The sequence below is a fragment of the Myotis daubentonii genome, chromosome 12, assembly GCF_963259705.1.
Source record: "Myotis daubentonii chromosome 12, mMyoDau2.1, whole genome shotgun sequence".
NCBI lineage: Eukaryota > Metazoa > Chordata > Mammalia > Chiroptera > Vespertilionidae > Myotis > Myotis daubentonii.
The window spans coordinates 44875744-44893693 of record NC_081851.1 but is presented as its reverse complement, the minus strand read 5'-3'; the positions used below and the strand labels follow the sequence as shown (position 1 = coordinate 44893693).

Below are 17950 nucleotides of genomic sequence, written 5' to 3'. Positions count from 1 at the left end.
TTGAAAATCTCAATTTGTTCACCTACAAATGAGAAAAAAGTGATTATACACAATTAACTGTTTAAGTTACTACACAAAGAATAACAAAATAAAATATTACCTAATTTTATAAACAAGTAAAAAAAGTCCTGGAAAGTTAGGATAACAACTAACTGCAAGTACACATGTGAGAACACCAAGTATAAAACCAAGTAAGTGATGTATTTTCCTATTCAAGGACTTTGCCTTCCCACTTTTTAATTTCCATAGGCACTGAAGTGATCAGGGAATGTTTCCGAATGTAGATTACCAAAAGGATGAAAAAAATTATTTCCAAGCCAAGCTACAAGTTTCCTGCCTGATACTATGATTCCACTAATGTAGTCCAAAGATATCAACTGATCATTCAGAACAACTTACATTTACTAACATCTTAGCCATCATTTCAAAAAAATAATCTTATTTTAGAATGGTTTTAGATTACCCTTCTTTTTAAAAATTTATCTTTATTTTTGAAAGTATTACAGATGTCCCTTTTTTCCCCTCATTGACCCCCTTCACCCCACTCCCGCCCCCGCCCCAGGGGTTCACCAAAACTATTATCTGTGTCCATGGGTTATGCATATAAACTTTTTGGTTAATCTCTTCCCATTACCCACCCCCACCACCCCCGTCCTCCACCTTTCCCTCTGAGATTCGTCAGTATATTCCATGCTTCCATGTGTCTGGACCTGTTTTGTTCATAAGTTTATTTTGTTTATTAAATTCCAAAATATTTTGTTTATTAAATTCCACAAATGAGTGAGCTCATGTGATAGCTGTCTTTCTCTGACTGGCTTATTTCTCTTAACATAATATTCTCCAGGTTCTTCCATGCTGTCTCAAAGGTAAGGAATCCTTATTCACAGCTGCATAGTATTCCATTGTGTACATATACCACATCTTTTTCATACTCTCTACTGATGGGCACTTGGGCTGTTTCAGATCTTAGCTATTGTAAATAGCACTGTTATCAACATAGGGATACATACACTCATTCTGATTACCTTTCATTTTTTTAAGAACTATCTAAAAGCTATTCTCGCACTAGCTGGTTTCACTCAGTGGATAGAGCATTGGCCTGCAGACTGAAGGGTCCTGGGTTCGATTCCGCCAAGGGCACATGCCCAGGTTGCAGGCTCGGTCCCCATTGTGGGGCGTGCAGGAGGCCGCCAGTCAATGATTCTCTCTCATCATTGATGTTTCTCTCTCTCTCTCCTCCCTTCCTCTGAAATCAAAAATATATTTTAAATATAAATAAATAAAAGCTATTCTCTCTTAGAGTAACAACTCACTGACTGGCATACAATTTAACCTATTTATGTTAGTTCTCCCAATAAGGCAGTATGGGCTTATCAGTTGTCTTTTACAATTTTGAGATATACATAACATCTAATACTAAACTTACAGGGTGGGGCAAAAGTAAGTTTACAGTTATGAGTATGTGAAACAATTTGTGCTCGTATAATATTGCATTATTTTCCACATGAACAACTTAAAGCCTATTTTTGCCCAACCCTGTATTTGAAATGTGCAGTCTGATGAGTTAAAGCTTAAGTATGTATCTATGTATCTATCACCACCATCAAGATAATACATAATCGACCCAAAGTTTCTCTATGCCCCTTTTGTTACCCAGCCCCCACAACCCAATTCCCCAACTAGCAACCTGCTTTGTATTATTATATACTAGAGGCCCGTTGCAGGAAGATTCCTGCAAGAATAGAGTTTCCTGTGGCTGGAGTGAAGCAGAGAAGGGAGCTAAACCCGCAGAGGCGGGCTTCCCTCCCGCCCCACCACCTGGCTGGTTTCCCTCCTGCACCTCCGCCGCCTAGGCTCCGTTCCTGTCTCCACCACCTCTACTTTGCTCCCTTCTGCAGCGCTTCGCTTCCATGTTGTCTTCAGTCTTCTCTCCCAGCCGGTATTTGCAAATTAACCATCATCTTGGTTGGGTCAATTTGCATATAGTCCCTCTGGCTGATGGGCATAGCGAAGGTACGGTGAATTAGCATCTTTCTTTTATTAGTATAGATGTTTTCATTTTCTAGAATTTTATATTTAAATAAAGTGATAAAGTATGCACTTTTTTTTAAACTGGCTTCTTTCACTCAAAATAAGATTTATCCATTTGTTGCATTTATCAATGGCCATTGGTTCTTTCTAGGTTTTGGCAATTATGTCTAAAGCTGCTATAAATATCTGTGTGCAAGTTCTTGTGTGGGCATGTTTTCCACCTCTTTAAATTCTAGAGAGCATGATTGCTGGATCATGTGATAAGAGGATGCTGAATTTTGTACGAAACTGCAAACTTTCTTCCAAAGTAGTTGCACCTTCTTGAATTCCCACCAGCAATGAATGAAACTTCCTCTTGCATCACATCCTTGTCTGCATTTGGTGGTTTAAATATTCTGGATTTTGAGCGTTCCTAATAGTTGTGTAATGGAATCTCACTGTTATTTTCATTTGCATTTCCCTGACAAAGGATGATGTGGAGCATCTTTTTTTGTGCTTATGTACTTACTATCTGTACAACTTTTTTTTTTTTAATAGTGCCCTTGACCAGAATTGAACCTGGGACCCTTCAGTCCGCAGGCCAAAGCTCTATCCACAGAGCCAAATCAGCCAGGACTGTCTATCTTCGTTGATAAGGTGTCTGCTGCCCAAAGTCTGGCTCTGTGGTTGAGCATAGAACTATGAACCAGGAGATCATGGTTCAATTCCCAGTCATGGCACATGCCCCAATTACGAGCTCAATCCCCAGTAAGGGGTGTGCAGGAGGCAGCTGATCAATGATGTTTTAACTCTCTATCTCTCCCTTATTCTCTCTGAAATCAATAAAAACATATTTTTTTAAAAGTCTTTGGCATATTTTGTAATCAGGTTGTTTTATTACTGGGTTTTCCGTTCTTTTTATATATTTTGAATAATAGTCCTTTATCAGATTTGTCTTTTTTTTATGTTTCTCTTCACACTTATTTTATTTATTTATTTTTTTTTTGTCGTCAATCCTCACTGAGCATATTTTTCCATAGGTTTCTTTTAGAAAAATGGGAAGGAGAGACAGAAAGAAAGAAAAATCAGTGTGAGAGAAATACATTGATTGGTTGTCTCCTGCATGCACACCAACCAGGACCAGAGATCCAGCTTGCAACCAAGGTACGTGCCCTGGAGAGGAATTGAACCTGGGACCCTTCAGTCCACAAGCTGACATTAATTCTTCACTGAGCCAAACCAGCTAGAGCATCAGATTTGTCTTTTGCAAATATTTTCCCCCTGTATGTGGCTTATCTTTTTATGCTCTTGACATTGTCTTTAGCAAAACATAAATTTTTCATTTTAATGATATCCAGCTTATCAATTCTTTCTTTGATGAATCATGGTATTGTAACCAATAGTTCACCCATCGCCATACCCAAGGCCATCTAGGTTGTCTCACATTATTTTCTAAGAGTTTTATAATTTTGCATTTTATGTTTAATGTGTATCCCATTTGCATTAATTTTTGTGAAGGGTGTAAGGTTGTGTCTAGATTTTTTTTAGCATGTGTTTGTCCAATTCTTTAACACCATTTGTTGAAAAGACTATCATTGTTCCTTATACTGCCTTTGCTCCTTTGTCAAAGATCAGTGGACTCTATTAATATGGGTCTATTTCTGACCCCTCTATTGATGTCTCTTCTTTGACCAAAACTACAATGTCTTGATTACAGTAGCTTTACAGTACAGTAAGTCTTGAAGTACAAAGTTTCCAATTTTGTGATTTTCCTTTCAGTAACATATTGGTTATTCTAGATCTTTTGCCTCTTATGTAAACTTTATAATCAGTTCATGAATGTCCTCAAAATAACTTTCTAGGACTGAGATTATACTGCATTTGTACATATCAAGATGGGAGGAACTGATGTCTTCAAAATGTTATCTTCCTATCCACTGACATGGAATATTTTCCTATTTGTTTAGTTCTTTGGTATCTTTTATCAAAGTTTTAATATCTTTCAAAGAGTTTTACTTCTTCCTTCCCATCTGTATACCTTTCATTTCTCTATCTTCCCTTATTGCATTAGACAGGACATTCCAGCAAAATGGAGAAAAGCAGTGGTGAGAGGGACATCTTTCTCTTGCTCCTGATCTTAGTGGAAAAGCTTTGAACCTCTCACCATTATGTATGATGTTAGCTGTAGGTTTTCTGCATCAAGTGTGCTTTCTAAAAACTATCCGTACCATATTCTTCACTACCAAATTCTCCTATTGTAAATAGTAACCTTTTGCATTTTGTGCAAATAAACACTATGTTGGTATATGCTTTTTTATATATATATATTTTGTTGGCTTTTTACAGAGAGGAAGAGAGAGGGATAGAGAGTTAGAAACATCAATGAGAGAGAAAAATCGATCAGCTGCCTCCTGCAGACTCCCTACTGGGTATGTGCTCACAACCAAGGTCATGCCCTTGACCAGAACTGAACCTGGGACCCTTGAGTCCGCAGGCCGATGCTCTATAAACTGAGACAAACCAGCTAGGGCTTGGTATATGCTTTTAAAAAACATGGAGAAATGTTTCAATATGTTATTCTGAAATCTTATTAAGACTGCACAAATGAAACCAAAAAGAAAAGAATTTCTAGTGAACACTTCAAATCTAATAGTCACAATTATACTTACCATGTAAATAGTCACACATTAAATATTATTTATGTATAAGTAATGCTCCTACTTACGTTTCTGTGTCTGATACCAATGATTCATTATTGCACACATCATTGAAGGTGTGAAGTTGATTCTATAATTAGAAAAATAAAGTTTGCCAAAATTATTCTTATATGTGTTAGCAGATGTTAAGAAACATGGTTTGATATTTGCAGATCATAATCAATAACCAGAACAAAATTATAAAATTTAAATAGAGAATCATTTAAATCATACATACACTTCCCAACTAGTCTGGCTATTTCCTTTATCATATTAAAACATTAAATAAATTCATTCCACAAGTATTAATTATGCTTTGTTCCACTATGCACCCTACAGAGAAATAGCTAAGTAATAGAAAAACACAAAAACCTAATGCAAGGCAACAATATGTTCTTAAAGACATATAAGTTTGTAAAGGCCCACTAAATAAACAGTAATGATTTAATTTGGGGCCTGGAGAGCATTATGCTAAGTGAAATAAGCCATTCAGAGAAAGATAAATATCACATATCTCACTCATTTGTGGAATATAATGAATAACATAAATTGATAAACAAAAATAGAGCCAGAGACACAGATGCATCAAACAGACCGTCCAATCAGAGGGAAGGGGGGGAGGGGAGTAAAAGATGGACCAAAGGACTTGTATGTATACATATGAGCATAACAAATGGGCACAGAGAGTAGGGGGATGAAGACATGTGCTGGGCATGGGAGCGACTAGGGAGAGGTCAATGGAGGAAAAACATGATATGTAGTACTTAAAACAATTAAGAATTTAAATTAAAGATTTAATTTGGAAAAATGTGAACAAATATTTTCCACATTCTCAAAGCCCAATACATGAGTAAAATCCAGCTACTTCAGAATAACTACACTATAAAAACAGGCAGAAAATAAAAAGTAAGGTTAAGGGTGGCCTTAGTAAACCATAGAAAGCATATCCATTCTAAAGAGTGCAGCTAATTACTTAGCTCTAGCAAATTGTTAATGCAATACAGACTCAAGGATAACAAGTCTTCCTCCCTACACCAACTCCCTCCCCATCCCACCCAGCCCCACCCACAAGAGTGGTCAATAATACAGATTTTGACCTATTTACAACAATATTTGCTACTGTACAAACAGAACATTTTTGTAGTCAAATTTGGCCTATGGCCCATTAATTTGTGGTTTCTCCCTGGACAATGAATTAAGTACCTAATTTATAATCTCTAATTCTTTTTCTCTCTGAAAACACTGATTTCTAAATGAAGAGTTAAAAAAAAAAAAGTGAAGGAGTTGGACCCGGAAATAAAAAAGACCTAAGGTGTAAGTCCTTCTAAATCTAAGCTTCAGTCTCTTCATATTTAAAATAGGGAAAATACAGCCCTGGCCAGTGTGACTAAGTGGTCTGAGTGTTGGCCAGAGCACTGAAGGGTCTTAGGTTCAATGCAAGTCAAGGGCAATTCTTAGTTTGCAGATTAAATCCAGGTCCTGGTTGGGACACATGCAGGAGGCAACCAATCAATGTGTCTCTCTCACAAGGATGTTTTTCGCTCTCTTTCTCTCTCTCACCTCCTTCTCCTCCTCTTCCTCCTATCCCTCCCTCCCTTCCACTCTCAAAAAAGCAATGGAAAAAAATATCCTCAGGTGAGGATTAACAAAGAATAATTAAATATAAAAATAAAATAGGGAAAACACAAAAATTGTTTTTAAGAATCATACAACATAATGCATGTAAAATACTTAGCACAATGCCTGCAATAAGGTAAGTGCTCCGTAAAAAGTTGGCATTATTATGGTGATGATGATAGTCTTAAACGTAAAAAATGAAACAAAAATAAAGCAAGTATAACTTACCGTTATCTGACTTAGTCCAGCCAACCTCATTGTCAAAGTAGGTGACATAAAGTACTTAAATGCAAGATCTAGGCTTTCTTTATCAAAGCATAACGTTGTGTCCAATGGTTCTTTCACTGTGCTCCACATTAAGTCAGCCATGTTGCGAGCTGCACTCTGTCTTAACTCCTGATCAGAGAGCTTGCATAAATACCTGAAATGTTTCAGAAATAAAAACTTGCAAAATATTTCTAAAGACCACTTAATGATTCAATACTATTTCTTTACTCCATAACCTTCAAAATGCAAAATGTTTAGAACGGTAGAATCTGGCATCCTGGGATTAATTAACATTCCCAATTTAAACTATTTCAAAGTGATGGTTCAAAGATTATGACTTGTGGCAATGTGTGCTTTACTGAAAGGCCAATTTAAATCATTAACTGCAAAGAGCCAAGTCATTTAACACAGGATCCTGCACCTCCAGTAAAGCTTTATTATTCTCTAATACCTACAATGTATACATCTTGTTTTAAATTTCAGCTGTTGTCATATAAACAGTGTATCTACTTCCCATATTCAGCCAAAATTCTTTTAAATGTGAACATTTTAAACTTCATTCTTTTTTGCCTTCAAAAAATCACAAGTCACTGATTTTCCTCTCAGATCCTGAATATTCTATTTGGTTGGTTTCTCTTCTCTATTCTAACCTATCCACATTAGGGATCCTCTGGGCTTGTAATGAATGGCAAAAAGGCCCATATTCCTCTCATCACTTTATATAGAAATCTTTACACTTCTTGATGGGAAAAGTGGAACAGTAACATTGTAATCTATTTCACTACTCCCTTAAATCTCAGTTTTGCCATGAAACATCCTTTGGCCAATGGGACATTAAGAGATCTGATGTGAGACAGAACCTGGAGACTTTTATGGGAGGAAATCAAGATGGCGGCATAGGTTAACGCTGGAGTTTGCTGCCTCGAACAACCACTTCAAAAATACAACTAAAAGACGGAACGGACATCATCCAGAACCACAGGAAGGCTGGCTGAGTTGAAGTTCTACAACTAGGAGGAAAGAGAATAGCATACCAAGACTCAGAGGCGCAGTGCAGAAGTAAAATAATAAGGTGCAGAGTGCATGCGGAGAGGGCTGGCGGCTGAGGGTGCGGTTGTCTGTTTCAATCGGGAGAGAGTCTCAGACTCTGAGGTCCAGATCCGGGCGAGTCTATAGGGACCCAGACTCAAACAGGAGAAGCGGGACTGTCTGGCTTCGGTTGGAACTCGAAGGCAGCTTTCTCTCCGAGGTTTGCAGCGGTTGCTGGGACTCTGAGAGGCAGAGCCCCCGGGGATGGGACTGAGAGCAGCCATAACTGCTCGCTCAGCCTGCCCTGTAGATCCCCCGGGACCCGCCCCGCCCAAGCCCTGCACCGAGCCATTTGCCGGATAGCCTCGGGCAAAGGCTAGATTAGCACCTCCCTAGCGGACAGACGTTCTCTCACTGTAGACACAGCTGATTCTCACAGCCACTTGGCCTGGAGGTCAAATCCCCTCTAGTATTACCTACAACAACCAAGGCTTAACTACAACAAGACTGCACACAAAGACCACTAGGGGGTGCACCAAGAAAACATAAAAAAGTGCGGAGACAAAGAAACAGGACACAAATGTCAGAAATGGAAGATATAGAGCTCAAAACCACACTTTTAAGGTCTTTCAATAATTTTCTAAAAACTGCCGATAAATGTAGTGAGATCCTCAAGAAATCTAATGAGACCCTCGATGTTGTGATAAACAACCAACTAGAAATTAAGCATACATTGACTGAAATAAAGAATACTATACAGACTCCCAAAAGAAGAGCAGAGGAGCGCAAGAATCAAGTCAAAGATTTGAAATGCGAAGAAGCAAAAAATACCCAACTGGAAAAGCAAAATGAAAAAAGAACCCGAAAATACAAAGATAGTGTAAAGAGCCTCTGGGACAGCTTCAAGCGTACCAACATCAGAATTATAGGGGTGCCAGAAGATGAGAGAGAGCAAGATATTGAAAACCTATTTGAAGAAATAATGACAGAAAACTTCCCCCACCTGGTGAAAGAAATAGACTTACAGGTCCGAGAAGGGCAGAGAACCCCAAACACAAGGAATCCAAAGAGGACCACACCAAGACACATCATAATTAAAATGCCAAGAGCAAAAGACAAAGAGAGAATCTTAAAAGCAGCAAGAGAAAGAAACTCAGTTACCTACAAGGGAATACCCATACGACTGTCAGCAGATTTCTCAACAGAAACTTTGCAGGCCAAAAAGGAGTGGCAAGAAATATTCAAAGTGATGAATAACAAGAACCTACAACCAAGATTACTTTATCCAGCAAATCTATCATTCAGAATTGAAGGTCAGATAAAGAGCTTCACAGATAAGGAAAAGCTAAAGGAGTTCATCACCACCAAACCAGTATCATATGAAATGCTGAAAGGTATCCTTTAAGAAGAAGAAGAAGAGAAAGGTAAAGATACAAATTATGAACAACAAATATGCATCTACCAACAAGTGAATCTAAGAATCAAGTGAATAAATAATCTGATGAACAGAATGAACTGGTGATTATAATAGAATCAGGGACATAGAAAGGGAATGGACTGACTATTCTTGGGCGGGAAAGGGGTGTGGGAGATTCGGGAAGAGACTGGACAAAAATCGTGCACCTATGGATGAGGACAGTGGGTGGGGAGTGAGGGCGGAGGGTGGGGCGGGAACTGGGAGGAGGGGAGTTATGGGGGGGAAAAAAGAGGAACAAATGTAATAATCTGAACAATAAAGATTTAATTTAAAAAAAAAAAAAAAAAAAAGACAGACCCTGGCTGGAGAACCTAAACAGAATCTGGCTATGATGATCCCCTGAAAAACAAAAAAAAGAAAGAAAAAAAGAAAGAGATGTGACGTAAGCAGAAGTTTCAAACGCCTTTGAGCTTGCCATCTCTCCCTGGGAGCTCTTCAACCACCAAGAACAGTGACTAAGGTTAGCTTGCTTGATGAAAAAGATATGGTCAATGCCCCAAATGACATCTAGCCAACTGCAAGACAGATATGAAACTCTTTTCCCCACTTTGACCAATCACTCAGACAAGCACAGGGCATATGAGTGAGGCTATCCTAAAGCACCCAGTTTCTAGCCAGTCAGCCCAGATCAGGAGAACTAGCCAAACATAGGAGTGAAAAACCATAGGAGTGAATGGGGTTCTCTGGGGAGAGAATGTAGAAAGAGAACAGACGTGATCGTAGGATGGAGTCCTGTGCCAGTTTCCTTTTGCTGTATAAGAAAATGGCTCCCAGCCCTGACCAGTTTGGCTCAGTGGATAGAGCGTCGGCCTTGGGACTCAAGGGTCCGAAGATAATTGTTAAATAGCTGTTATTTCAAGCCACTAAGTTTGGGAGCCGTTTTCTTTCTTTTTTAAAAAAAAAAAAATATTTTATTGATTTTTATTTTTATTTTTTATTTTTTTTTACAGAGAAGAAGAGAGAGAGATAGAGAGTTAGAAACAATGATGAGAGAGAAACATCAATCAGCTGCCTCCTGCACACTCCCTACTGGGGATGTGCCAGCAACCAAGGTATATGCCCTTGACTGGAATCAAACCTGGGACCCTTGAGTCCGAAGGCCGACACTCTATCCACTGAGCCAAACTGGTCAGGGCTGGGAGCCATTTTCTTATACAGCAAAAGGAAACTGACACAGGACTCCATCCTACAGTCACGTCTATTCTCTTTCTACATTCTCTCCCCAGAGAACCCCATTCACTCCTATGGTTTTTAAGTGTTACCTTTATGTTGACAACTTATAAATTGAGGATGTTGTTCTGAATAACAGACTTATACTCCCAATTTGCCAGTGCCTCTTAAACATCCTAAAGGCATATTAAAAGTAAGTCTTTTAAGCTCTCCCAGTCTTTTCACATCTCAGTTAATAATACAGCACAAAAGAGAAACTGAGGGGTGTGGGTTAAGTGTAATCCATGATACTACCCTTTTCTTAAACTCCACAATCACCAATCTTGTATATTTCATTTTCACTTATATCCACTGAATTTTCAAAATCACCACAAATAATCCTTGCACAAGCAAGCATGATTTCTTTCCAGGACTACTGCATTAACCTTTCAATTGGTCTCCTGTCTTCTATTCCAACCCCCCTATAACATATGATCCAATTAAAGCCAAAGTGATTTTTTAATGAAATTTACCGGGGTGACATTGGTTAATAAGATTATATAGGTTTCAAATGATACATGATCTTTATACTGGAATTGTGTGCCTACCACCCAAAGTCAAAGCATCTTCCGTCGCCATATATTTTGCCCCCTTTACCTTTTTACTTTGTTACCTTACTATTGTAGTATTCATCAGTATCTGTTTATTTTTCTGACACTTTCTCCAATAACTCAAACAGCAATGAAAAATTATTAAACACCCAATAATTTGCAAATGAATGAAAAAAAGTATAAAGAACCTAAAATTATTATCAAGAAATACAATCTTAGAACTCATAACAGTTCATAGTTTAAGTCTAATCAATACAATTCTTCTTTATCCTCTTCATATGTTTCCTTCCTAGGCTGAGGCTTACAAAACTCAACTGTCACCTTCTCCTCCATGAGACTTTCTCTATTCCCATAATAAAAATTGTAACCCACTCTCTAGAACTCTCAATCTACCTTTGCTGCTATTTTTCTCTAATAAGAATCATTATCTGATGAACTATATCATTTATTTATTCATTTTGTACATAGCTGGACAAAAAAATTTTTTCTTCTGTTACATCCCCAGTGCTTAGAACATAATACTTAGCATACATTTGTTGACTGAATATAGTGGAATCCCATGTAACCAATGGTAATCTCTTTAATCTATATACCATGTTTAAAAAGTCTGACATAAATGGCTTTAAAAAGCAATATTAGCCCTGACCAGTTTGGCTCAGTGGATAGAGTGTCAGCCTGCGGACTGAAAGGTCCCAGGTTCGAGTCCAGTCAAGGGCATGTACCTTGGTTGCGGGCACACCCCCAATTGGGGGGGGGGGGGGGGGGTGCAGGAGGCAACTGATCGATGTTTCTCTCTCATTGATGTTTCTAACTCTCTATCCCTCTCCCTACCTCTCTGTAAAAAATCAATAAAACATATATATATAAAAAAAGCAATATTAAATATAAACCTACATATACATAAAAAATACTACACACCAACTGAGAATAAAAATTTTCTCTAAAGAATGTGAAAACAAAGGACTTTGAAACAGTATGATTCTGTACTATGTCATAAATTGTTTAAATGTATTACATTGTTAATCAGACAGAAAAGATTTTATAAACGTACCTGATAACATAGGTCCTAAAAGGGATAATGTGCTGCATGACAGCGGGAATATGTAGCCATATTCTAATCTATAAAGAAACGTAAAGATGGCATTAATGTATAATAAATATATGAATACAAGTGTATTTCACTTTAATTAAAAACAAAATTATTTAGAATTTTGTTGGATCTAAACTACATACATTTTATCTATTTTGAGAAAGATAACAATATAAAACACATTATCAAGTAATTAATTTAACCTATATACATTTTATATATACTGTGGGAGTTTGGATTTAATTTTATACTTATATAAATATAAGAATACACACACACACACACACACACACAAACATAAAATCAATCTGAAAAATTATTAGCTTCTTGCTTAAAAAGGGACAACCACTTATCCAAGTAATATGGTAGCAACCCAAATACCACAGCACTAAATTAGTTTTCTAATAAACCATCTTACCATTCTTTCTAAAAAATATCAAATTACCTCTGATTTCTAGTCACTTCCATTAAATTTAAAACAAATATACTTAGCCCTGGCCAGTGAGTTGGTTAGAGTGTTATCCAAAAAGTGGCAGGTTCAATTCACAGTCAGGCACATACCCAGGTTGCAGGTTTGATCCCCAATCTTGGGGTGCATGGGGGAGGCAACTGATCATTGTTTCTTACATCGTTGTTTCTCTATCTCTCTTCCTCCCTTCCTCTAACATCAATAATATGTACACTTTTTATGGAGTCACACATTGATTACAATATAAATAATATTTATGAATTAAGCTTTTACTGTTACTACAGTCTAAGACAGGGGTCCTCAAACTTTTTAAACAGGGGGCCAGTTCACTGTCCCTCAGACCGTTGGAGGGCCGGACTATAGTTTAAAAAAAAAATTATGAACAAATTCCTATGCACACTGCACATATCTTATTCTGAAGTGAAAAAACAAAACAGGAACAAATACAATATTTGTATTTGCATGTGGCCTGCGGGCCGTAGTTTGAGGACCCCTGGTCTAAGATATAAAATGTTTCCTTTTTTCTGCACGATATTCAAATCCATTTCTAAATCTAATATGCTTATGTTACAGTAGTTTTATTCTCATAATGATTTAAATATAAGAATAAAAATTCTAAGCAAAGCATCTAACAAGAAACTATGATACTAAGCCTAGTTAAGGGATATAAATGAAAAACAAATTTGCAAATGCAGAATGTATGACTTCACTCTAATCTAATAAGATATCCTACTAAGTCCTATAGCAAATACTATACTAATGTTGAAATGTACAAACTTTTCCTCCTAAGACCAGGAACAAAACAAGAATGCCTTCAATTCAACTTGAATTAATGGGCCTACACAGTGCAATTGGCAAGAAACCAAAGAAAAGGGAAAAATAAAATCAATATTACTCTGAGATGATATGACTACATAAGTAGAAAATCCAAAATAATTTTCAGATAAACATTTCTTAGAATTAACTATTTTAGTAAGATTGCTGCTTAAGAAGTTAATAAAAATAAATAAATATATACATACATATGTACACATACATACACACAAAAACTATATTATACATATATATGTATGTTTATTTCCTTTATACCAGGAACAAAGAGTAATTACAGTTTTCAAAAATATTCTCTTTAAGAACCAAGATGACGATAGGTAAACACCGGTACTCACTGCCTCCCACAACCACATCAAAATTACAACTAAAATACAGAATAACCATCATCCAGAACCACCTTAAAGCTAGCTAAATGAAGCCCTACAACTAGAGAAGTAAAGGAGAAAGCACATTGAAACTGGTAGAAGGGATAGAGGCGCTAAACCAGTGACACTTTTTTAATCTGGAGGGAGATGGTCTCTACAGAGCAGAGGATTAGGGATTGGGGCTCAGTTACGAGGAGGCTGCTGGTGACCCAGCTGTTCCTCTTAAAAGGCTCCCACCCCAACTGAACTTACAAGGTTCCACTTCCTCTTAGCTCCAGTGCTAGAGTGAGGCTCTGGGGGACCCAGAGACATAGGAGAACCAGACCAAGGTGCTTGCAGGGGTCTTTGATCCTATGCTGGGACCTCCCAGGTCAGCAGGGCTGACTGGCAGACATTTCTATTTCCTCCACTCTGGTGATTCCCTGAGACCCCGCCCTATCCAATTTGCAGCCCCATCCAAACTGAGTGCAGCTGCTTTTGCATACGAATGAACTGTCCATGCTCAGGCTTCAGACTTTGCTCAAATCTCCCAAGGTGCCCCAAACCTATCAATAAAAGGCCCAACACACAGCACTAGCACCAGTCTGCCTTGCTTCACAGCTGGGCCTTACCGGGGCACTTCCAAACCCAATACAAATAGGAGGAATCTGCATATCTCCTGCAGCTCCTGCCAAGTGGCCTAAGTCACTGGCTGACTTTGCACCTCCCTGGAGACATAACAGCCAGTGCACTCAGTGGTCATCATCAGACCATAACAAATTATAGCTCTACACATCCATAAGCGACACACTCAAGGGGCGAACGCAGTGAGCACCAAAGCCCCACTGAAGCACATCCTGATCCATAGGGGTGTATCCTGCACAGCAGCTCTCCCACTGTAGTCACAGCGGGTCCTCACAGCCAATTGGCCTGGAGGTCAATTCCTCCCAGTGACACCAACAGCAATCAAGTCTCAACTACAACAAGACTGTACACACAGACCACAAAGGGGTGCAGAGTGCCCAACTCCGGTAACTGGAGAGGCTATAAGCCACTGGACCCCACAGGACATCTACTACACAAAGCCACTCTACTACAGGAGACACAGTAGCTCTACCCATTACATAGAAACATAGGAAAGTAGCCAAAATTCAGAGAGAGAAAAAACATGTCACAAATGAAAGAAATGGAAGAGAGCAAACTGCTAGATACAGAGCTCCAAACCACAGTTATAAAGTTACTCAAGAATCTTCATGAGACCTTCAAGGGACTTAGTGAGACTTTCCAAGATATTAGTGAGAATGCCAAAGACATGGAAAAGGACCAGTCAGAAATTAAGCATATACTGACTGAAGAATAATATACAGGGATTCAACAGTAGACAGAGGATTCTGAGAAACTAATCAATGATATGAAATATGAGGAAGCAAAAAAAACATCCAATCAGAAGAGCAAAAAGAAAAAAAAGAATCCAAAAATATGAAAATAGTGTAAGGAGCCTCTGGGACTTCAAGCGTACCAATATTCGCATTATGGGGGTGCCAGAAGAAGAGCAAGAGCAAGATATTGAAAATCTATCTGAAGAAATAATGACAGAAAACTCTTCCATTTGATGAAAGAAATAGACTTACAAGTCCAGAAAGCACAGAGTCCCAAACAAGAGGAACCCAAAGAGGGCCACAACAAGACACATCATAATTAAATGTTAAAGGCTAAAAGACAAAGAGAGAATCTTAAAAGCAGCAAGAGAAAAGCAATTAGTTACCTACACAGGAACACTAATTTCTCAACAGAAACTGCATGCCAGAAGGGAGAGGCAAGAAATATTCAATGTGATGAATAGCAAGGACCTACAACCAAGATTACCCCGCAAAGCTATCATTTAGAATTGAACATCAGATAAAAAGCTTCACAGACAAGAAAAGCTAAAGGAATTCACCACCACTAAACCAGTATTATCTGAAATGTGGAAGGGTATTCTTTATGAAGAGGAAGAAGAAAAAGAAAAAGAAAAAGATCAAAAATATAAATAGAATGGCAATAAATACATACCAGCAACTGAATCTAAAACTCAAAATAAATGGGTAAGAAATCTACTGAAGAGAATAGAATCAGAGGCATGGAAATGGAAAAGACTAACAATTCTCAGAGGGAAGAGGGGTGGGAAGGGCAGGAAGAGATTGAACAAAGATCTTACATGCATTACCTATGGAAACAGACAATAGGGTGGCAAAGGCCTGGGGTGGGGAAGGAACCAGCAGGAGAAGGGGGGTGGGAGGAAGGGACATCTATAATACTCTCAACAAATAAAGATTTAAAAATATATATACATATATACACATATCCGTATATATTCTCTTTACAACATCAAGAAATAGCATATGCCTAAGAATAATCTAAGACATATGACACCTCTATATAGAAACAGAAATTATGAGAAATATTAAAGAACATGTTAATAAAAACACATGTTGTCACAGTTATAGAAGACTCATAGTACAAAAATGACAGTTTTCCCCAAAGTGATCTATAAATTCAATGCAAACAAAAAGTTTATGTACAAACTTTAGACTCTGCTTTCAAATACAAAGGTCCAAAAACAGATAAAACATTCTTTAATAATGACCGAGAATGGGGATGTAATGTACGGTGACTATAGTTAATAATGTTGTATTTTGTATCTGAAAGTAGCCAACAGAATAGTTCTTAAAAGTTCTCATTACAGCCCTGACCGGTTTGGCTCAGTGGATAGAGCGTCAGCCTGCGGACTCAAGGATCCTGGGTTCGATTCCTGTCAAGGGCATGTGCCTTGGTTGGGGGCACATGCCCGGTGGGGTGTGTGCAGGAGGCAGCTGATCGATGTTTCTCTCTCGTCGATGTTTCTGACTCTCTGTCCCTGTCCCTTCCTCTCTGTGAAAAATCAATAAAATATATGTATTTTTTTAAAAAAGTTCTCATTACAAGAAAAATAAACTTAAGTATGAATGATGTCAGATGTTAACTAGACTTTCTATGGTTATCATTTTGCAATATATACAAATATCAAATCATTATGCTGTACACCTAAATTAATATGATGTTATATGTCAACTATACCTCAATTTTATTTATTTTTTTTAATATATTTTATTGATTTTTCACAGAGAGGAAGGAGAGAGAGATAGAGAGTTAGAAACATCGATGGGAGAGAAACATCGATCAGCCGCCTCCTGCACACCTTCCACTGGGGACGTGCCCGCAACCCAGGTACATGCCCTTGACCGGAATCGAACCCGGGACCCTTCTGTCTGCAGGCCGACGCTCCATCCACTGAGCCAAACCGGTTCCGGCTATACCTCAATTTTAAAAAAACGACAGGGAGATAGAACTTGCTTTACAAGATAGCAACCCTGCTCATAAAGCTCCAGAAATTAAGGTGGTATACAAATAACACAAGATTGAACAATAGACTAATGGAATAAACTAGAAATCCCAGAGCCATGCACATATAGGTTCCTAACTTACGGTAAAAATGATACTGTAGAAAAAAAGGAGAAACACTTCCGTTGCTATAGTGTTAGGAACAGTGGTTGTCTAAATCAAAAAAAAAAAAAATGAATCTTGATCCCTTACCCGCGCCATACATAAAATAATTCCAGCCGAAACCGGTTTGGCTCTGGACAGAGCGTCGGCCTGCGGACTGAAGGGTCCCAGGTTCGATTCCGGTCAAGGGCATATACCTGGGTTGCGGGCACATCCCCAGTGGGAGATGTGCAGGAGGCAGCTGATCGATGTTTCTCTCTCATCGATGTTTCTAACTCTCTATCTCTCTCCCTTCCTCTCTGTAAAAAATCAATAAAATATATTTTAAAAAAATAATAATAATAATTCCAGCTGACCTATAGATAAAATGTGAAAGTAAAACAATCAAACTTTTAGAACACAGAAAAATCTCATGATCTCAAGGTAAGGAACATTTTTCCAACCATAAATAAAACATTAACCATAAAACTTTTTTTTATACATTACACAGTTTGATGGATAACTCTTAAAAGAGACAATAAAACTTTTTTTTATAAATTACACAGTTTGATGGATAACTCTTAAAAGAGACAAGAGAATAAAAATCAGACTACAGAGTGGAAGATATAACAATACATAGATGTCACACAAAAGACTAATATCCAAAACATAAAAAGAAATCTCCACCTATCAATAAGAAACAGACAGGAGAATCCAAGATGGTGGCATAGGTAAACATCTGAAATTCCTGCCTCACACAACCACTTCAAAAATACAACTAAAAGACAAAACGGACATCATCCAGAACCACAGGAAGGCTGGCTGAGTGGAAATTCTACAACTAGAAGGAAAGAGA

General features: G+C 37.9%; 1 protein-coding gene across 9 annotated transcripts in view; it reads right to left on the bottom strand.

Moving 5' to 3' along the window:
• USP34 (ubiquitin specific peptidase 34) overlaps positions 1-17950 on the bottom strand; it is a 245626-nt gene that overhangs the window by 173556 nt on the left and 54120 nt on the right. For all 9 annotated transcript variants that reach the window (XR_009447947.1, XR_009447948.1, XM_059659684.1 and 6 more), the window contains 3 exons: positions 11908-11975; positions 6552-6744; positions 4736-4797 (listed from right to left, as the gene is read on the bottom strand). Coding sequence is in view for 7 of the 9 variants with exons in the window: in XM_059659684.1 (XP_059515667.1) it covers positions 4736-4797; positions 6552-6744; positions 11908-11975 (323 nt within the window). In the remaining 2 variants the exon portion in view is untranslated. The remainder of the gene's footprint in view (positions 1-4735; positions 4798-6551; positions 6745-11907; positions 11976-17950) is intronic.